This window comes from Thunnus maccoyii, chromosome 4 (assembly GCF_910596095.1).
Source record: "Thunnus maccoyii chromosome 4, fThuMac1.1, whole genome shotgun sequence".
Classification (NCBI taxonomy): domain Eukaryota; kingdom Metazoa; phylum Chordata; class Actinopteri; order Scombriformes; family Scombridae; genus Thunnus; species Thunnus maccoyii.
The window spans coordinates 32,257,357-32,279,914 of NC_056536.1; the positions used below are offsets into that span (position 1 = coordinate 32,257,357).

At 39.7% G+C, this 22,558-nt stretch overlaps 1 protein-coding gene across 9 annotated transcripts in view; it reads left to right on the forward strand.

Annotated features, from left to right (window-relative positions):
- The first annotated feature begins 565 nt into the window (after positions 1 to 565).
- magixa (MAGI family member, X-linked a) overlaps positions 566 to 22,558 on the forward strand; it is a 66,060-nt gene continuing 44,067 nt past the window's right edge. For 3 of the 9 annotated variants that reach the window (XM_042409276.1, XM_042409278.1, XM_042409277.1), the window contains exons 1-5: positions 566 to 799; positions 949 to 1,054; positions 20,678 to 20,729; positions 20,879 to 21,116; positions 22,106 to 22,222. In XM_042409276.1, coding sequence (XP_042265210.1) covers positions 625 to 799; positions 949 to 1,054; positions 20,678 to 20,729; positions 20,879 to 21,116; positions 22,106 to 22,222 — 688 coding nt within the window. In that variant the 5' untranslated portion in view covers positions 566 to 624. Of the gene's footprint in view, positions 800 to 948; positions 1,055 to 2,308; positions 2,437 to 14,222; positions 14,604 to 14,635; positions 15,351 to 20,677; positions 20,730 to 20,878; positions 21,117 to 22,105; positions 22,223 to 22,558 lie in introns of those variants that run through there. The other 6 variants (XM_042409283.1, XM_042409282.1, XM_042409280.1 and 3 more) reach the window with 6 other exon arrangements.

Consider the following 22,558-nt stretch of genomic DNA (forward strand, 5'->3'; position numbering starts at 1 on the left):
TGCGTTTCTGTCCTTATAAATAAACACATGATTCCACTGGTACCCACACACACACACACACACACACACACACACACACAAACACACACACACACACTCACACACACGCTGATGTCAGCCTATCACCCTGAATACCCCCCTCATCACGCAGACTCCTCCCACTGAAGGTGGAGCTCTGACTTCCTCTTCTCCTTCCTCTTTCCTTCCTGCTGCCCCCCCCCCCCCCTTACCACACACACACGCACACGCACGCGCTTCCTTTATCATCACCCTCTTCCTTATTGCTTCTATGAGAGAGAGAGAGAGGATGGTAGAGAGACATTAACTCGTCACTGCTTTCACTGTGTAGTAAAGCTCCATTAAGCTGCTACCTGCGGGCATCACACACACACACACACACACACACACACATATAAATATATATATATATATGCACACACACACACACACACACACACAGAACACGTGTGTGTGTGTGTGTGTGTGTGTGTGTGTGTGTGAGTGAGAGAGAGAGAGAGAGAGAGAGAGAGAGAGAGAGAGAGAGAGAGAGAGAGAGAGAGATCTCCTTCCACCTTTCAGCGCTTTTGCATTTTTACCTGCAGTGGACATCACGCACTGTCACGCATGCACGCGCCCCCCCGCGCAGCGCACGCTCGCGCATGCACGGAGCAGCAGCAGCACCGAGGGAGCGATCAATACACTAAAAGCCCGGAGAGGATTTTTTTTTTTTTTACCGGAGCGGAGAAAAGACGCGTCGCGAGGGGGGGAGAACCGGAGGAAGACGGCAGGAAATATGAAGGTAACGGAACCGACGCTGCGCTTTGTTTTTAACCGTTTCTCTGGGCACGAGGCACACACCGGGGCGCGTTCTCGGTGGTTTTGACCGAGAAACCCGGTTTGTCGGAGTGTGTGTGTGTGTGTGCATGTGTGTGTGTGTTTTTCCTGCAGGTACAAACGGCGCTGTCAGCAGATTCACAGCCGAGCCATGCCGCCTGCTGCCCGGGCTGAAGACACAGCGGACTGACGGTCACATCCTCCATCACCACCGCGGTGTGTGAGTGTGTGTATATGTGTGTGTGTGTGTGTGTGTGTGTGTGTACACCTGGAGGTCTCATCTGTCACCGTGTAAACCTAGAACTGTAAACCAGCAGCTGGATCAGTATGAGTGAACGGGAGGTGACACCGTGTGTGTGTGTGTGTGTGTGTGTGTGTGTGTGTGTGTGTGTGTGTGTGTGTGTGTGTGTGTGTGTTTACATTGTGGACAGCAGCTGGATCTGCGCTGTAGAAGCTGCTCTTTGTCTGCTCTCAGCGTTTCTAGTGAATGGCAGCAGGAGGAGCAGGTTCCACTGGTGCTGTGTGTTAATGGACAGTAGAATCTGGATCCAGCTGGACAAACACAACAATATCATGTAGATGTGTGGAGCTACTGGTTTCCACAAACTGGGAGATGGTGTGTTACTGGAGAAGAGGAGGTTTACTTCCTCGTGTGTGTGTGTGTGTGTGTGTGTGTGTGTGTGTGTGTGTGTGTGTGTGTGTGCTCACATATATTGATAGAAGAAGAAAAGCTGCGTTTGTTGTGTGATTTAGATGAGATACAAGTTGTTTTATTCATGATTTCACGAAGCTACATGTTTTATTAAAAAGTCATTCATTTCTGGTTCTTCTTCTGGTCTTTTAGGAGCGTTAAACATGTTTTGTAGGTTTTATTTTTGCGGAGGCCGACAGAGACGACGTCCTCCGTTTGAAATGTGATGTTTTACCTCATAAGTTCTTCTTCACTCGTGCAACTGTACGTCTGATAAATCCATGTGTGCGAGAGGATGTGGTGCAGTTTCGGAGAGGAGGAGATCTTCATCAGTCAAAGACTGGAGGAGAGAGTGTGGTTTATTAATGAGAGGATGATAAATATCAGTTACGGTTGTTAATATGGAGAATAGAATCTGTAGTTGTGTTACTGGAGGTTTGTCTCCTCGTGTCAAAAGGAAAGAAGGTCTCAGTGACATCACACATCCATAGAAGAAGAAAAGATTCGTTTGTTATATGATTTAGGTGACACACGATGTTTTAAAGGTTTCTATGTAAAGGCTGCATGTTTCAGTTTATTTGTGATGATTTTCTGTGGTTGCATGATGATAAAAATGTGTTTTAGGAACATTGTTTTAATGGAGTCCAAGAGGAACAAGGTTCTCTGTTTCATATGTGATCTTTCATCCATTAGTAGCGGCTATTTTGATAATCGATTAATCGTCTTTTTTTAATGGTTTCAGCTTCTTCATGATTTGCTGCTTTTGCTGCTTTTCTTTTACAGTAAACTGCTCGGATAAAAAAATCTGAATACGTCTGGTTGATCTGTGTTTAAGTGCTGCAGCTGTGACACGATAACCGACATCACTGACAGACTGTAGAGGAGGTTGTGGTTCATATTGAAGACTGAAGGTAACTGAGGAGATGTTGATGAGTTGTTGTTGTTGTTGTTGTTGATGCAGGTTGGACTTTATGGTTCATCATTAAATACATTCAGCACAATCAATAATGCTGTATTAATAATGCCAATTAACAGAGAAATAACCAGCAACATGTGTGATACTTTTCTCAGTTCCAGTTCGTCATTTGTGAAGATTTTGCTGTGTTTTTTTTTCTCTTATGTGACAGTAAATTGAATATCTGTGGATTCACTTTGTGCAGCTACTTTAATATTCTGACATTTTATAGACTTAATGGAAAACAATTTGACAGATTAATGGACACTTTATTGTTCATCACTACAGTACATACAACAAGGTTAGATGGTGTCTCCGCTTGTTTTTAACTAAAGTGTTTTGACACTAGTGTTGTTTTATGACATTTTAACTAGTTAATTTAACTTTTTTATGTGGAAAAAACATATCAGATACAAATTATTAGAGTATTTTTTATGTCTTTGTGGCTCTTGAACTGTTCCTTTAAGGTTTGAAGCTAAAAGCGAACATGTTACTGTGTGATAAATATAATACAAACTGTTAGAGGAGCTTTCAAACATCACAGAACATGCTGAACGTTTCCATCTGACGGACAAACGCAGCCATAAAAAACTGTTGAAGGTAAATTTAAGGTGAAAGTTGGAGCAGAGTGTGTGTGTGTGTGTGTTCAGGTGTGTTCAGGTGTGTTCAGGTGTGTGTGTGTGTGTGAGGGTCAGAGCAGGAAGGTGTTGTCTTCAGGTTAATTATTCTCCAGCGTTTGCAGCAGGTGACAGATTACTGAACACATGAACACACAGTGGAGTCGAGTAGAAACTCACAGAGGAATGTGAGGAAAGAGAAAAGTCAACAGTAACAACAGAGACTCTGTTCACAACACACACACACACACACATACACACACACATACACACACACACACACACACACACACACACACACACACACAGACCGAAACACTCAGATTAACACGATTATCATCAGAAACAACACGGCGACAGATGAGACGGCGTCACCACCGGGCTGTAACGTTCATTTCACTGCAGACGATTTAAACTGCTTTCTTTTCTTATGCTTCATGTTTTAAAATTTCTGCATCATTTCCTGATATTTTCCAGAAGTTTCCTGGAAAAAAAACTAATTGAAAAACTAATTTGCTGCTAATAATATTGTAATTAATGTCAACAGGGAAGAAAGTTGTTTTTATGCACAAAATGTGAATAAAAACAGGTGAATAGTCCTGATTGGTCCACACAGCCTGCTTTACATCTCTCATAGTCTGAAACACATCCAGCATATTGGAGCAGGTCATGTGACCTGACAGCAGCACATCCGGCACAGACATCAGATTAAAAAGATGTTTGTTAGATTTCTAGAGCTGCAACTAATGAGTATTTTCTCAATTAATGATTAATCATTGGTGAAAAATGTGGATCAGTGTTTCCCAAAAGCCCGAGATGACGTCTTGTTTTATCCGCAACTCAAAGATCTTCAGTTTACTGTCAAAGACGACTGAAGGAACCAGAAAATATTCACATCTGAGAAGCTGGAACCAGAGAATTTTATCTTTTCTTCTTAAAAAAAATGACTCAAAACGATGAATCAATTCTCTAAATAGCAGGTGATTAATTTCTGTCGATCAATTAGCTCTACAGCTCAGCTCACTTCCTGTTGCTGAAGCTGTTTATATGAAAATCATCTAACGGTTATTACTTAACATAATATTAGCATTATATTAAGTATTAATATTATTTTCATTCTTCACAAATAATCAGTTAATCAGATGGTTTTGTTACTTTGTTGGTCTGATTTATTGTAAAGTAAACTATGTAATATAACATATATTTTATTGGTAATATAAGTTGTAATAATCAGGGAAACAGATTGTGTGTAATAGTGTAAATAAACTGATGAGTCTCCACTTTACACTCTGTGTTTTAGATGAAGAAACAGCGTCTGTTCTGATATCATATTATTATAAACACAATAAAACACAAACACATGAGATGTTATGACAGTAATCCAATCAAATCCACTTTATTTATGTCGCAGGATTTTAACAAACACAAGGTTTCCAAAGTGCTGCACAGCAAGATGAAAAACACAATAAATAGCACAACAGAACACAATAAAACGATGAAGGACACGAAAGGATAAAAGTAATAAAATAAGATAAAATCAAATAAAAAAAGATAAAAACAAGTGTGTGTAGAGTGTGTAGGTGAAATAATCTGATAATCAGTCTGTGTGTTATTTTATAAAACCGATCAGATATTTGATCAAACGTTCGCTGATCACAAGCTGCAGACGTACACAACGCGACAAATCCACACTTCCTGTACAGACAGGAAGTTAAAAGACAAAATGACGGAGCACAAAGGTCAATTCTCAGATGTTTGTCATGATGTAAAGTTTCCACTGAGGGCGGCGACAGAAGAGAGAAGTGATGTTGTTCCCTAAATCAAAAGGGTTTATCATGTACGGTGGCCTGTTTAGGACACATCAGCCTGTCAGACTCAGATTCAACCTTCTTCTTCTTCTCTGTCTCTAATATTAATGAATGAGCTGCAGAAATGAACCAGATCTCGTGTGAAAGTTGATGAAATACCTCCCTGAAAAAGTGTTGAATCGACAAAAAGTGAAACTACCTGAGAGGAGGAGGAGGAAGAGGAGGACAGGAGAGGTAGTACTAGCAGAGGAAGAGGAAGAGGAGCGAGGGATACGTAAAGAAAAAGTGAAGAATGAGAGGAGAGGAGAGAGAGACGGAGGAGAGGATTGAGAGAGAGAGAGGGGAAGCTGTAAATGAGAGGAAACCACAGAAGAAGAAGAAGAAGAAGAAGAGAGGGATGAGAGGACAGAGTGTTCAGACTCTCTGCAGTCTGACTCAGCTGATGTGGATCGCTCTGATTCTCGCTCCGATTGGCTGAATATTGTCTCTCGTTTTGCGGTTCAGGCGTGTCGTACAACTACTACGACACACATGTGGTCGATTATTGTATTATTTATGATTCATGTATCTATTTATGATGTTTTGGGGAGCTTTCAGTCGGCGTCCATGGTCATCCTGCTGCCTCTGAGGTCTCTGTAGAGTTAGAAACTGAAGGTAGAATCACTTTCGGATGTAAATGAAGGATTTAGAAGGTAAAACCGTGTTAAAATCTTCAGGTTTTTACTGGACAGTTTTATATTATCATTGTAAAAATTCTGTTTTACATATTAATGATTGTGAGCTGAGCCGGACACGTTTCTGAGCATCACTTCAGCAACTTGATGCATCAGATGCAAATCATTATTTGCATACTTGCAGCAGTCAAATAAACAAAAAGTGATGATCTGATATGAAAATTCTTGATACTATTAACAGATTGTTTACAATAATATGTGCAGATGCTACAACAGTGTCAGTTTGTCTTTCAGCTGAATAAACACAGCTGACTGATGAATATGTAGTTTCTACTGTTTTACTTTATTACTCCACTAATAATTAATCTTGAAGCCAATTTGACATTTGAAAAGATGATTTTCAGCTGATTTGAACAGATGATGACAACGTAGCTGTAAAACACAAACCAGCATAAACAGACTGTTTTGTGTTTTGTGTGGTGAATTAATATTGTAGAGCTGGTTAATATAACTGTTCTCATTATAGGAAGGTTATTAATTAATGATATGATGACCTGATAATAACACAGGCTGAATATGAACATGACATCACATCCTTCTTTACATATTGTACTTAGTTTCCTTTTGTTGAAATTTTCATAGAGCACACACACACCTAGCAGGCCACAGTGCTGCTTTCTGTCTTTTTGTTCCAACTTTATTGAGTAAACGATGCGTACGTTTGTTTTGGTCTGAGATGTTGGTGATATAGTTCTACATCTAATGGCTGAATGTCATGTATCGCAATTTTAAGGGGCCTACGAGCAGGATTTATGACATCACAACTTGTTCGGAGCCAATCGTGATCCAGTATTCAACTTATACAAGTGTGATGTGGAAACTTGAAACTGCTGAAACTTGACTGTAAATGTGTCAGATATCCACTTGATATGACTAACTCAGACTGCTGAAGCTGAATAGAAGCTTCACAGAGACTTTTAAATGACTGTGTGGACACACTGTGGATTTTATCCTCCATCACTAACATTGAAAACACATTTGAAGGATCTTTTAATATCCAGTATGAACAGGAGGAATGATTACGGCGAGGAAAACCTCTTTCACTGTTCATATGGACACCTGACTGCTGCTTTAACACACACTTGAAAAATTGTGAACCCGTCCTTTAACTTCCTGTCTACACAGGAAGTGGGGATGTGTGGTGTTTTGCTGTTTGAATTTGCGGCTTGTGATCAGCTTTATCAGCATTTTAGCTAATTAGATCATTTCTCCCACACAGCACTGGGATCAGCTGTTCATCTTACTGTTATAACAGTCATGTGACTGATTATTATGTGTTTATAACTCTGATATCAGAACAGAAGCTGCCAGAACATGTTGATACAATATTTCTTATCAGGTTAGTTACTGTGTTACACTGCACAGTCCAGTTTCACATGATGTGACCTTATTGATGTGGAACAAGCTGATTATTTTAAGTTATAGTATTGATTAAATATGTATTATTATAGAGGCCAGTTTCCACCAGTAGAAGTTATGTATGGTAAAAGAAGATTTCTGATGGTGAGTCAAAATGACCACGTAAGTCAAAATTAGGAGATAAAAAGAAACATTTTTTGATAAAAAGTCATTAATGCTTTATTTTATAGGTCCCTCGGTTTTATACACATTTCCTGGAGTGATATGCAGATATTTAATAGTTCATTTTTTAGACATTTTACAGAAAGGTCGGTGCAATTTGGCACAAATTATAAGAAAAATCAAATAAAAGTGTCAAGTTGGTTTAGTTGTTAAACACACACTTATTATATTTGGGTTCATTCATATTTCTTAACTCTGTTTTCAGTGTGTCAAACGATATTTTAGCATATTAGAGTTTTTTTAATAAAAAAAATAAGCTGTTAATTCTTAGGATGAAGGGTTATGTATGTAGTTTGGTTGTGTACAGGAAATGTGCTTATAATAGAAACAACCTAATATGCTAATATTTAACAAACAAAACTAAGTATTTTATGAAGAAATGTCAGGACTCTAATTTATTAAACTTTTTTGCAAAATACCAACTATGTATGAACCCAAATATAATGAGAGAGCACTTAACAACTTAACCAACTTAACACTTTTTACAATTTTGTCCTCATAATTTGTACCAAATTGCATCTCTCGCTCTGTAAAAATAACTGTAAATATACAGGAAATTAGTATGTAATTGAAGGACCTTCAAAATAAAGCGTTAACAAAACAATCAGCTTCCAGTCCAACAGAGTAAAAATGTGAAAATGTAAATAATGTTAATAAGTTAATAACCTGCATCATCAGACTGACGTGTCACTGATGTGAAACATGGAAACACATGACAGTCTTTTTAATCTGATATCCGTGCTGGATGTGCTCCTGTCAGGTCACATGACCTCTTTAGAAGTGTGAGAGACGTACAGTCGGCTGTGTGAACCAATCAGGATCCAGACTGTTGGCTTTTATTTACTGTAGCTGGTCTCCAGTGACCCAAACACGAAGAGACACTCGGACGTGATTCTTGTGTTGTGTAAATACAACCTGTGAGGTCCCGATGGCGTCACATGAGATCAAACACACAGTTGACCTTTGACCCCCCCCCGGCAGAGCACGCTCAGTAGAGATTGCTGGTGACATCATCAGAGGCTGCTGTGTCTAGGGATGATGTCATGAGAGGCTGCTCGCCGTGCGTCCGCGACTCTCAGAGATTCAGACTGACAGTCGCTGTCAGAGCCGCTCAGCGTTACCGGAGAGGAAATACAAACACTGCCTCGTCTTCATCGTCCTCATCTTCATCGCCGCAGACTCTCAGGGAGGATTTGTTCCTCTCCTGTCAGGCTACAGCGACCTCTGACCTCTGGCCTGCTGGAAGGATGGAAACAACAGAAGATAAATCAGCGCGAATGTTTAGTTTGTTCAGTTGCAGCAACTTCAACACTGACATTAAAAGCTGCAAATAATTACTATAATCAGTGTGTTATGTCCAACATGGCCTCTTCAGATGTCTTGTTTTGTCCAACTATTGGTCCAAAACCCAAAAATATTCAGTTTGTGATGACAAACCCTAACCCTAACCCTAACAGAGAAAAACAAAAAAATCTAAGACATTAGAGAAAAGAGGGAGTTTCTGATGACTTAAATGACATCACTGATTATTCGACCAATCATTTCAGCTCTTCACATACGTTTCAGAACTCAGCTGAACATCCTTAAGTGTCTGACGATATGGTGATAAATAACACGAGATGATAGAAATGTGTTTATATGAACAGATCCTTTTATATGTCGGAGTGTGTTGGATGTTGCGGCTGGTTTGAGGAAACGTTTGGAGCTTTCTGGTGTTGTTTTACTGGATGTGGTTGTACTGGTTAATGGTGCAGGAAGTGTTTTTGTGACCTGACCCCATCAGCAGCACATCATCATCTGTCTGTGGCCTTCAAAACCTGTTAAACATCCCTGTCGGAAGGATTCATGTGTTTTATGATGTGATGATGAAGGTCTGGTCGGGTTTAAGGCGGATATACTCTTGTTTTCATTCAGCTTGATTTTAACCCTCAGTCTGTTCCCTGATTAAATAGAGAGTCAGTTTGAGTTTCTGTCAGATGGGATGTTGTTTGACTTTGTGTTTGAGGAAACAAGACTGAAGGAAAAGCATCCAGGTCATGAAGCTGGTTAAGATTTTGCCGACAGTGTGCAAAGTTGTCATCAAGACAAACTGTGGCTACTTTAAAGAATCTAAAATATGAAATATATGTTTAGTTTGTTTACTATATGTGTTCTTTCATAGTTTTGATATCTTCAGTATTGTTCTACAACGTAGAAAACTAGTAAAAATAAAGAAAAACCCTTGAACCCTTTGACTGGTGCTGTATATTTGCTGAGGACTACATTATAGTGAGTTAAGGCCCCTGGAAAGGCAAATCCATGATTGGCTATTAATCATGTAATTTGGGATCTAATGTGCATATAGTAAACACCTAAAAAGTATGAGAACATAGCCTTTGATATAGCCATAGCTGTTCAAATTTGCTTGACATGGTTTTAAAGTTACTGTGTTAAGCTAACTAGCAGACTTGGGTACACCATCCAAATCTGTATTAAGTGGATAAGTAGCTCGAAAGTGTAGCATAGCAATGCTAATGCTAACCGTTTCATGTAAGTGAATGGAAGGTGCTAAAACACTTAGCTTCATATTCTGGGAGGCATAGTTCAATAAAAACAGATATGTGTGGTCTACTCTAGTCTGCTAGTTAGCTAATTAGTCAAGATAACTAGTAGACCACTGGGGTAGTTGATAGTAGGCTCAAAAGTTTTGAATAGAAAAGCTAATGCTAACCGTTTCATGTAAGTGAATGGAAGATGCTAAAACGATTAGCGCCATACTCCAGGGGTATAGTTAAATAAAAACACAGTTTCGGGTGGTTTAACCTAGTTTGTTAGTTAGTGGATTATTCAAGCTTTCAAACAAGGAGGGGAGGGTCCATTTGATAGATTTGGTAGTTAATAGCAAAACGTTTAAGCTAATGCTAACCGTTTCATGTAAGTGAATGGAAGACGCTAAAACAATTAGCGTCATACTCTGGGAGGTATAATTAAATAAAAACGAAGATTTGGCTGGTTTTATATCAGCAAAACGTTTTAGTGAATGAATAGAAAATAAAACGGTACTTGAGTTGAAAGTGAGCTGTCAATCAAACGTGATCTGGACACGCCCACACAGTCCTGAGAAATGCTTTGAGCAGCCAAATCAGCTGTTTTTGAGCTAAGTTTTCTAATAGTTATGAGTGTTTATTTTCATTCAGATTTTTGTGGATGCTTAATGAGACATTCAACTTTGATATCATATATGCATTTTTATGATTTCAAGCCACGTTTCCAGAGGCTTTAAAACCATCTAGTAACTGTTTATAGACGCACTTAATGATAAATAGATGAGTTAAAGTAGAGTTTTTTTTATCTTTGATATCCTTAAACATGATTTAACATTAAACATGTTATATTCTGTTAATTTCTGCACACAAATGCCAAATTCTGCAGATTTTTATTTTTTTTAAACTCCTGCAGGTTCTATATGAACCACCGAAATGATGAAACAGATAAATGACTCAAAAGCACCAGACGCTCCTCGCTGTAAGGAAGATTCTCCCTCATCGCTCATTAAGTTCAGTCAGCGCTAAGCTGTTAGCAACAGACTACAGACCTTTGATGTAAAAGACTACAACTCCCAGAGGAGCAGCGGAGGCTGTGAGCTGTGTTTGAGTTTATTCTGTTCAGGAGTCATGAATAATGTGCGTTAGAGATGAGAGCGATGAGCCCCGAGGTGACGCTCTGTGTGATCCCGGCAGGTCGATCCTCAGGGAATAATGCTTCTCATCACTTTGTGTGAAGTGATTTGATTGGCTGTTGATCCTGTCACTGTTTGGTAAAGTGGAGATGAAATGGAAAATGCCTTTTTATCCCTTTTAGATTGCATCCTCAGTCATATTATGCACCTACTTAACAATATCAAACAAAATCCAATCATGTTTTCATTCTGTAAAATAAAATATGACGTGTGCTTACGTAGGCTTGAACCAATCAATGTCAACCAATAATATCATCAATCAGTCCTAAGATTCATGAGGACATGCCCACTTTTCACAGAGGTCGAGAGGGTGGAGCTGACCTTAGCGCTAGCTGCACGGCTAGCACGGTTAGCATGGTGCATTTACACTCTATGGTTAATTGTAATAATGTTAATGCTAATGCTAATTTTCGCTAGTGAGAAACTGGCTTAAAACCATTAAAACAATATGCACTTATAGGAAAAAACTGCACATCCACCTCCATAGAGGATCTTTTATCACAACCAAACACTGAACAAGACTTTTTTAGGCGACTAAAATGTTACAATTAACTTTCATGAACTGAAAACACACTGTGAAATAGCAGCAGCTACACCTGTACTCTGTGAATCTGGTGGTGAGGTTACATAATCAGTATGTATTGAAGAAGACTTGAGAGTAGTGATTGAGACCATAAACTCATTAGGAAAGTGTTTACTGAGGTAATAAATCAAGTGAGATGAAGGATCATTTTCTCATAGACCTCCATACAATCAGACTTCTTTCTGGATCCAGTGGAGTCGCCTCCTGCTGGCCATTAGAGAGAATGCAGGTTTAACCTCTTAACATCCACCAGGTTGCCGGCGACCCGCTTAAGCCAGTTGTTAGCGGTTTAGCATCACACAATAATGAGTATAAGCACAATTTGGCTACTTGGAGACATTTTGGAGGTTTCGGGACACCAGTGATACCACAAACTAAAAACTCTGTAGCTCCCATAAGGTTTGGCCTAGAGGTCTGGAATTTTATGCAGGTGTGGTTGACAAGATGTAGAAGGTATGTGGTGATTTGCATAGTTCTGGCATAAGTCATGTCCTAGTTATTGTTATTCAAATATGACTCCTGATAGACGAGAACCAAAAAACACTTTTTGGAGCCTTATTTGAACTGATGTAATTTTGGTTATGTTTTAGCCACATGCTAAACAAACTAGAAGATGTTACCTTTCAAATGAAGCCTTTAATATGCATTTTGGCCTCACAATTCTTATGTTATAAGCATTTCCATTTAGGTATGCCAAATAAGTGAAAATTCCAAAAGAAAAAGGGTGGCGGTTAAGAGGTTAAAGCACTTCTGCATTGGCTTCACTGTTCAGACTGTGAGCTTCCTGCTTGGAGCTGAAACATCATCTAAATAACTTTTTCCTACTCTCAGGTCGATCCTCAGGGACATGTTACTGAGACTCCACACTGTAAAAAAAACAAAAACAGTAAAAAAAACTCACCTGACAAACGCAGATCAGGGTTAAAAAAGAAGGTTGTGATTTTACTTCCTGAGCAAAAACAAATCAGCCTTTTAACAGTTTCAGTTTGATGTGAATGTGATAAAAAATGTTCATGTGTTCATTTAGGTCGCTTTCAGTTATTATCCTGAACTCACTGTGATCAGCTTTACAAGCAGCAGCGAGTCATTTACTGACTTTTTTCCCCTCAGTTTCATCTAAATGTAGCTCAAATTTGAACTGAATTTCCAAAGAATTGTTTAAAGATTTGAATAAATGTGCATTTAAATCCACTGCAGGTAAAACTTTAAGTCTATTTATCATTTATAACCAGTATATAAACAGTTAATAAAAGGGTTATAACACACCACAGTGTAATAATAAGCAGATATAAGGTTTAAATGTTTATTAATGTACAGTATTTATTATAACTTCTCATATGAAGACAAGTTTTTCATTCATTGTCTTGTTAACAGCTGTGCAAACTGATGACTTTAGATGTGGCTCAAATTTTAACTGAATTTCCAAAAAGTAGTCAAAAGAAAATCAGAATAATGTTTGTTTTTGCTGTTATGTGAATATTAAGAGTAAGAGTAACCCTTAACCTTTGACCTTTCTGACTGTAATAACGAAATATATTTAACCAAAGATGTGTGGTTGAAATAATACTTTTGCAAATATTTGTCTCTATGCTTATCTTCTTCCAGCTCTTTATATCCCGTCTGTACATTTGGTTTTCATATAATAGTTACTTTTCTAATTTAAATTGAACAGACAGTTTAAATGCTGATGTTGCTATTTATGTATGAACCAGACAAACAAACAACAGTCATCTAGTAACTTCTTAAACCTTCAATAAGTGATTTTTTTTGTCCTTTTTTCATCCTAAACAAGTAGTGAACGTAACACTGATCATCAGCTTTTAAGTTGATATCTTGAACTTGTTACGACCAAATTATACAAGTTAAACAGATAATTATCCTTTATATTACCCGGCTGTTTCTTTACCTTCTAGCAGACCTACATCCTGGTCTACTCTGCACCGACGATCACTTTTAAAAGCGTTTTTTTTCAGCTGTTTAGAGTTGAGTTGAGGTCGGATGAGTCAGATGAGTTACTGAAGGGATTCTTTAGGATGAAAGCGTTTTGTTGGTGTGTCTGAGTGTCAGAGCTGGTTTAAACTGCAGAGTCTGAAAGATCTGCAACCTCATTAGAGACGCTGGAAATGTCAGTCAGCATCTAGCTGACCACACACACACACACACATACACATACAGGGATGAAAAAATAGGTTACATACAGTTAGACAGAAAAACAAAGGGAGAGAAAAAACGAGGCCACATTGAAGCGAACATCCACACATCCGTACAGCGTCTGTATGTGACCTACATATGACCCGCTGAATATAAATCCAGTCACACACTGAATATCAGTCTGAATCTGCTCGGCTGCAGATTCTCAGAGGACGAATATAAAACACTTAAATTAATGATTTGATCCATTAAATCCCTTAATTTGCCGCCATCCTCCGCCCGCAGAGAGCCCTGCTTCTCTGCTCGCTGGGTGTTCGTGACATTTTTCATGAGTGGATGTGCCTGCAGTATCATCACAGTTTTTACAGTTTAGGAATAGCTTCTTTTTTAATTTTTTTTAAGTCTGTTTTAATATAATACCTCTCATATGTACGTGGAAATGGGTCTTATGAGTCGCTGTAACAGTTCCTGCTCTCCATAGTGGAACTGTGAGACAGAACACTGAGTGAATCACAGTGTAATTGTGTATAAAGTCAATGGAAAGATGCGATTATACAAAAACACACCTGGGGCAGCAGGGATTGAAGCGAAGGTACGTCCGCACCAGTTGAAAATGTTTCAACTGGAGGGAGAAATCTGTCCATATCCCCGAGCTTTCTACAGAGACGAGAGGAAAAAAAAGAGAGACTGGAACAGAGAAGAATCGGAGTCTCTCTGGTGTTTTTCTGAGTTCAGTTAGAAGCTGAGCTAAACACACAAACACACACAGACACACAGTCGGTGCATCAAACCACAGCAGGCACAGCGGGAGAGCCGACGCAGAGAGCTCCAGCAAAACACCACAGGGTCCAGCAAGACGGTTGAACTGGGATCAACTTTTGCTGCAACACAACGTCATCTGACAAGGCGCTGCGATGGCAAACACATACATGCAAGCTCATATTTACTTTTAATATATGATATTACTTTGTGTGTTGCTTTGAGTTGTAAAATCCTGTCTGTCTATATTACATTAATCTGTTTGAATGCATTAATCTGTAGCTCCAACTCGACTTCCTAGATTGTGTTTCATTGTCTCATTGGTACCTTAAACAACAGGCCCCACCAGTGCAGCCCTTTGCACTGTTTTTGCAGGGCTGTTTTAGGTCTGAACACGCCTCAGAAATAGAGCACAAAATCCACAGCCCTCGTTAGCTGAAGCTCATATGAGACTTCAGCAGTCTGAAGGTTCATTATCATTGAAAAACAGCTTGTAATTGTTGTGTTATGTGGTTTGTTGTGATGCCTTTGCACAGATGGTCATGGTGCACTGAGAGAAGCCGCGTGTGCCAGAAGTTAAAGTTTGTTAAACTTTGAACCCGAGCGAAGCTGAACTTCGTGGTCGCTAATCGCTGTTGACCACTGCATGAAACTGAAAGATGGACAAAAAATAAAAACTTGTGGTGTTGAATTTCCAGAACTGTACAGTAACAAACTAGACTTATAAATAAAGATATCAACATGCAGATGCAGCCACCAGGTTTGTTACAGAAACACTGTTTGAGTCTTTGAAACTTAGAGCTCTACTGCTAGCCGTATTAGCATCATAGCTAAGCTGCTGCCCATTAGTAAGTGCCACCAGGAGTACACGGACCAACGTGAAACACATAGAGCAAGACCTTTGTTTTCCTGCGATAATGTGAGTATGCCTTGAGTAAGATAAATCAAGTCTGTTTTTTTGTTTCCCTGTAATGAAATTCCTCACTGAGCTGCGACCACGAGATACAATCTGGAGATGCTGCTTGGTTCTTTGTGGTCTCTTTAGTTTTTGCTGTGTTGAATTTTCACCATTGATGAACTTGTTTAAACCATGTGTGACGTCACCCGCTGGTTTCAATGGAGCGAGTTTGAAGCCCAGAGTTGCAGCTTATGTTTGGCGCCATCTTTTCCGTTTGGAGCCAGGAACTTCCAGATAAGGAGTGCTGACCCAAGCTAACGCTAGCTTATTGGCAACACCGAGTGCTACACACACAAGCTAACGTTAACTACTTTTGCCAAATGGTGCTAACAGGGCAGGTATCGTAATCAAATAACATTAAACTCTAGTGAAATATTGTATGTAAGGGCAAGTTTGATCCCAGGTGTTTCAGTCAGTTATTATGCTTGTTCCACCTGAGTTTTACATGAGTAAATACTCTGGAGGTCACATAGCTTTTTCATTTATATAGACCACACCACACACTCACACATTCCTTCAAACAGCATACATAAAGAGTAAAGTAGTCCCCTCCCTGAACACACTATGAATTACATCACACTCTGTACTCTGACCAGTCTTATCAGAGAGAGAGAGAGAGAGGGCGAGGGACAACAAGAAAGACAGAGAGAGAGAGAGAGAGAGAGAGAGAGAGAGAGAGAGAGAGAGAGAGAGAGAGTGAATAACAGAAAGAGAAAAACGAGTTACGAGAGAAACTAATTGAGATACTGAGACAGTCTGGGTACATGGCAGCTGAACACACAACAAGCCAAACTGTTCTTCTGTAGAGGTACGACACACACACACACACACACACACACACAGACACACACACACACACAGACACAAACACGCAGACAGGCAGGGTTCACGTATTTAGACGTGTGAAGGTTGTAAAGGCGTTTGCATGTGAACGAGTTGACAGACAGGAAGTGACAGACAGAGAGAGAGACGGGGCGAGCGAGCGTGTGTTAATGATGTGTTAATAGCAGCATGTCTACTTCATGCTGCGGCGAGTATCACTGCACTTCCTGTCTGACTGACAAACACTGAGCCGCCAAATCCATTCACAAGTACCTCCTCACATCTTTATAATACCTCCTTGCTACCTTCTTTATCCTCTCATGACTTCATTAGGAAACAGCTTTTTGCTACCTTTAATTCCTCGTTAAGGATTTCGCTGTTGATTTTCTGTATTTTTGTTACTGACAACAAATCTCATGTTTGGAGCCAAACCACCAACAAGTGATTCTACTAACAAATATTGTGTGTGTATCCAAAGTCTGATATATCTTATTCCTCCTATTAAAACTCATCAGTGAGTCTCACCACTGCACTGGGTGACATGTTCCTTCATTATGAAGAGTTTGGTCATGTTAGTTTGTTTAGAAACGGCTCCAAAGACTAATAACAGCATCACGTTTTCAGTCTCAGGAGAGTAGTTCTGTGTAAAGCAGATGCCACTGAGCATGTGCAGGAACGTGGTTCTGTTTACAGCTTTGCTAGCTTGTTGTGCTATATATCACAACCTCTGGAACTTACTGAAGTTCTTTGAGAAATTTATAATGTCGCACATTTAATTCTTCTCAACTTCACTAACTAGGAAGCTTCTTCATCTCCTCACTACTGTACTGTACTAGGATGCCTTTTACCAACTTGCTTCCTTCTTACTTACTAACTTGTCTTACCTTCTCGCTATTAAGCTTCTTATCCTCATCACTTCCTCACTTTTTTTACCTCCTCACTTCACAATTAGCTACCTTTACCTCTTCTCAACCTCGCAACCTAACTAGGAAGCTTCTTTACCTCTTCACTACTTGACTAGGAAGTCTTCTCAACATCCTTAATTCCTAACTAGGAAGCTTCTTTACCTCTTCACTACTTGACTAGGAAGCGTTTATACCCTTTTTCTACCTAAAAGTCTTCTCAACATCCTTAATTCCTCACAAGGAAGCTTCTTTACCTCTTCACTACCTGACTAGGAAGTCTTCTCAACATCCTTAATTCCTAACTAGGAAGCTTCTTTACCTCTTCACTACCTGACTAGGAAGTCTTCTCAACATCCTTAATTCCTAACAAGGAAGCTTCTTTACCTCTTCACTACCTGACTAGGAAGTCTTCTCAACATCCTTAATTCCTAACAAGGAAGCTTCTTACCTTCTTGCTACCTTAAATTCTTCTTAAGGTCCTTTCTACCTTGTGAGGAAGCTTCTTTACCTCTTCTCAACCTCACTACCTACCTCGGAAATATCTTACCTCCTAGCTACCTTTAATTCTTCTTAACCACCCCTAGTCCCTAACTAGGGAGCGTCATATCCTCCTCACTACCTACCTAGGAGGGTTTTATCCTCTTCACTACCTTAAATTCTTCTTAAGCTCCATACTACCTAACAAGAAAGCTTCTTTGCCTCTTCACTACCTCACCAGGAAGCTCCTTTACCTCCTCACTACCTAACTAGGAAGCTTCTTCATCTCCTCACTACTGTACCTTACTAGGATGCCTTTTACCAACTTGCTTCCTTCTTACTTACTAACTCGTCTTACATCCTCACTATCAAATTAGGAAGCGTCTTATCCTCTTCACTTCCTCACTTTCTTTTTACCTCCTCACTTCCTAATTAGCTACCTTTACCTCTTCTCAACCTCACAACCTAACTAGGAAGCTTTTATACCTTTTTACTACCTTAAAATCTTCTCAACATCCTTAATTCCTAACTAGGAAGCTTCCTACCTTCTTGCTACCTGAAATTCTTCTTAAGGTCCTTACTACATTATGAGGAAGCGTCTTTACCTCCTCTCAACCTCACTACCTAACTAGGAAATATCTTACCTCCTCGCTACCTTTAGTTCTTCTTAACCACCCTAATCCCTAACTAGGGAGCGTCATATCCTCCTCACTACCTACCTAGGAGGGTTTTATCCTCTTTGCTACCTTAAATTCTTCTTAAGCTGTGTACTACCTAACTAGAAAGCTTCTTTACCTCCTTACTACCTAACTAGGAAGCATCTTATCCTCTTTGCTACCTTAAATTCTTCTTGAGCTCCTTACTACCCAACAAAAAAGCTTCTTTACCTTTTCACTACCTCACCAGGAAGCTCTTTTACACCCTCGCTACCTAACTAGGATGCTTCTTAAACTCCTTACCGCATAACTAGAAATGTTCACCTCTTTCCTTCCAAACTAGAAAGCTTCCCAACTTGTTTTTCTGTGCGTCAATTAAATTTGTTGTTTCAGTCGCTGCTCTCTTCACCGACTCCCACCTTCACATATGCTCATGCATATTTAATGTACGACGTCTAGCAGCCTGTGTTTGTGTGTGTGTGTTTCCCTGTGGGTTTGATTGTGTAAATGAAATGGTGTCAGTGCTGGTCTGCATGTATTTGTATTTGTGTGCGGCTCCCTGCTGTCTGCCACCATCTGCTGTTCTCTGACAGAAGCAGAGAGTGGATGAGTCGATGGAGGAACTGATCCCAAACACTCTCAGGAAAACAGTTCTCTGCTGATTAAACATTTCAACAGAACATTTTGTTGTTGCTAGGAGATGGATTAAAACCTGCGGGCGGCATGAAAACATGTCTGTGGGGTCTGTGTGACGTTTTCAAGTCTGGAGTTCGGTAAAGAGGCTTCTTAGTAAGGACACAAAGAAGAAACTAATCCTTTAGAGTAACAAACAAGGAGGTAAAAAAGCTTTCTAGTTATGTAACGGCGAGTTAAAGAAGCTTACGGACCAAAGTGGTGACGTTGCTTCTGAGTAATGAAGTCATTAACAGGTTGTCACAGGTGTTACAGGTATGAGCAGGTGTCTGCAGGTGTGAAAAGGTGTCTACATCATCAATAGGTGTGAACAGATGGTGTTGTCAGGTGTATACAGGTCTATACATGATTACAGGTGTTTGCAGGTGTGAAGAGGTACTTACAGATGTTTTAAAGGCATGAGCAAGTGTCTGTATATCTATACTTATACATGTGTACATTTACCTTGTCATAGGTATCTGTGAGCATGACTAAATGGTGTGAACAGGTATTTTACAGGTGTGAATGGGTGTCTGCAGGTGTTCAAAAGTGTGACGAGGTCTTTAGGGGTTTTATTATGTGTTTAAAGGTGTAAACAGGTGTGAACTGTTTTTTTAGGTGTCTACATGTCTATACATATACATGTGTTCACAGGTGATTGCAGGTGTGAAAAGGTACTTATCTTGTCACCAGTGTCTATGCATGAATATATATACAGGTGAACAGGTATTTGCAGGTGTGAATGTGTGTTTACATGTGTCAAGAGGTGTCTGCAGGTGTTAAAAGGTGTTTATAGGTGTCTACAAGCATCAATAGGTGTGAACGGATGGTGTTGTCAGGTGTCTACAGGTCTATACATGTTTACAGGTGTTTGCAGGTGTGAAGAAGTACTTACAGATGTTCTGAAGGCATGAGCAGGTGTCTACATAAGTGCTTACCTTGTCATAGGTGTCTGTGAGCATGAATAAATGGTGTGAACGAGGTCTTTAGGGGTTTTAATATGGGTTTAAAGGTGTAAACAGGTGTGACTGGTTATCTTAGGTGTCTACAGGTCTATACATGTGTTCACGGGTGATTGCAGGTGTGAAGAAGTACTTACTGATGTTTTACAAGCGTGATCAGGTGTGAGCAGGTGTCTACATGTCTATACATATACATGTGTTCACGGGTGATTACAGGTGTGAAAAGGTACTTATCTTGTCACCAGTGTCTGTGAATATAAATATATATATACAGGTGTGAACAGGTATTTGCAAGTGTCAAGAGGTGTCTGCAGGTGTGAATAAGTCTTTACAGGTTTTAATGGGTGTTTAAAGGTGTAAACAGGTGTTATCGGGTGCTTACTGGTATTCTCAGATGTTTACAGGTGTCCACACGTCTATGCATGTGTTCACAGGTGTTTATAAGTGTTTAAATGTTTTGAAAGTGTGTGTAAAAGGTACTCACAGATGTTTTACAGGTGTCTATGAGCATGAACAAGTGATTACAGGTGTTCATAGATTTTTACGTGTGGACAGGTGTTTGCTTGTCTTACAGGTGTCTACAGATGTTTACAGGTGTTTACAGGTGTCTTAAGGTGTTTATAGTTGTCTACATGTGTCTACAGGTGTTACAGGAGATGAAGGACACAATTAAATTCAGATTACCTGTGAATACGAGCCAGTCGGATGCTTAAGTTGTGTTGTGTGAGCAACAGGTGAACTGTGTCTTATTGAGCATGCTCAGTAACTTCTTGCGTGTTTCTTTCTGTTTGCAGCTCGGCCGCCATGTCTAGAGCGACGGTGAAGAAGCTGCACTGGCGCTCCAAGGTAACGACGCATTTTTTAATACCTGGAATGAAAATAAATCTCCTGAATCTCTTTGAAATTGAATTTAGTGATTATTCTGACGTCAGTGAATCATTTAAGAGTCTTTAGTGTTCTCAGTTGTTCACTTCTTGTCTTCCATGTTTGTTAAGGTCCAGGAGAGCTTCGTGCCGCTGGGCGGCGGCTCCGGAGAGCTGGGGCTCGCCATCGGGGGCGGGGCAGACTACGGCGAGTTCCCGTTCGTCACAGCGGCTCCAGGGGGCGGGGCCACGGTAGGCGACATCATCTTAGAGATCGGGGGGACGCCCGTGTTAGGGATGACACTCGGCGATGTCAGAGGAGTCCTCAACTCCTGTCCTCATCCAATCAGGATCAAGACTGTCTCGCCAGGTGAGTCGACAGAGTTAAACAAAAAAAAAAACAAAAACAAAAGTAATGTAGTGAGTTTATATTGTTCTATTTTTAAAATTCATTCATGTTTGACACAATGGATAATATAACAAGCTTTTAAAATACAACACATTGTTAAAGATGAAACCAGTGGTTTCCAACCTTTTTGGCTTTTGACGTCTTACAAAAAGCAGTGTGTAGTCGGGGTCACATTTCACATGTCTATGAGTTGTTAACAGCTCCACCAAATAGTGATTTTTCCCTCTAAACTTCTCACATGCTTTCATCTCAATAAATGTTCAAATGATCCAATATTTCAGCAAAAATCAAAGATTAGAGAAAAAGTCCAAAAACTGAAAACAGATTTGTGTATCAGAACTTTGTTTTTTCTTCTTTCCTCTCCCATTAATCATCTCACGACCCCTCAGATTTATCTGCTGACCCTTTGGAGGGGCCCGACCCCTAGGTTGGGAACCACTGGACTAAACTAGCTAACTGTATATAAAGTAGTGTAAACTAGCTCCACCTCCAGCAGCTACAACAGTAACATGCTGCTCTAACACTGATGCTTCACTATTAATAATCTAATGATGTCATATATAATAATATATCAGTCAGAGGGACCAAACCACTACTTTTACTGCAATACTTTAACTACATCAAGCTCATAACACTTATGTACTTTTACTGCAATACTTTAACTACATCAAGCTCATAATACTTATGTACTTTTACTGCAATACTTTTACTACATCAAGCTCATAATACTTATGTACTTTTACTGCAATACTTTAACTACATCAAGCTCATAATACTTATGTACTTTTACTGTAGGAGGATTTTTCATGCAGGACTTTTACTTGTAATGGAGTATTTTTACTTTGCTGTATTGGTGGATCTGAGTATTTCTTCCACTGTTGGTAGAAATGTTTAGTCTCTGAGCCTGATGACATCACTATGACATCATAATCTCTCTCTCTGTCCTTCAGGTTCGTCTCTGTGTAAGGACCTCAGGTTGTACCTCAGCAAGTGTTTCACTCCGGGCTCCATGGACAGTCAGCTGCAGCAGCTCATCAGAGAGAACCTGTACCTGCGCGCTGTACCCTGTACGACACACCTGTACACACACACACACACACGCACACACACACATACACACACACACACACCTGTACAGACACACACACACACACACACCTGTACACACACACATCCAGTAATCATTAACTGAGATGTAAATGTTCTTGGTGTGTTCAGGGACAGTCCGACTTCTGACATTTAACTGTCAGTTTATGGTTCACTTTCTGGGTATTTATTTACTACAAGATAAAACATTCTTCAAAAAGGCTCCTAATCCACAAATAACTTTTGGCCTTTCTGACTGTAATAGCAAAATGAATTTAAACATAGATGTGTGGTTTTATTAATACTTTGGTAAAAAC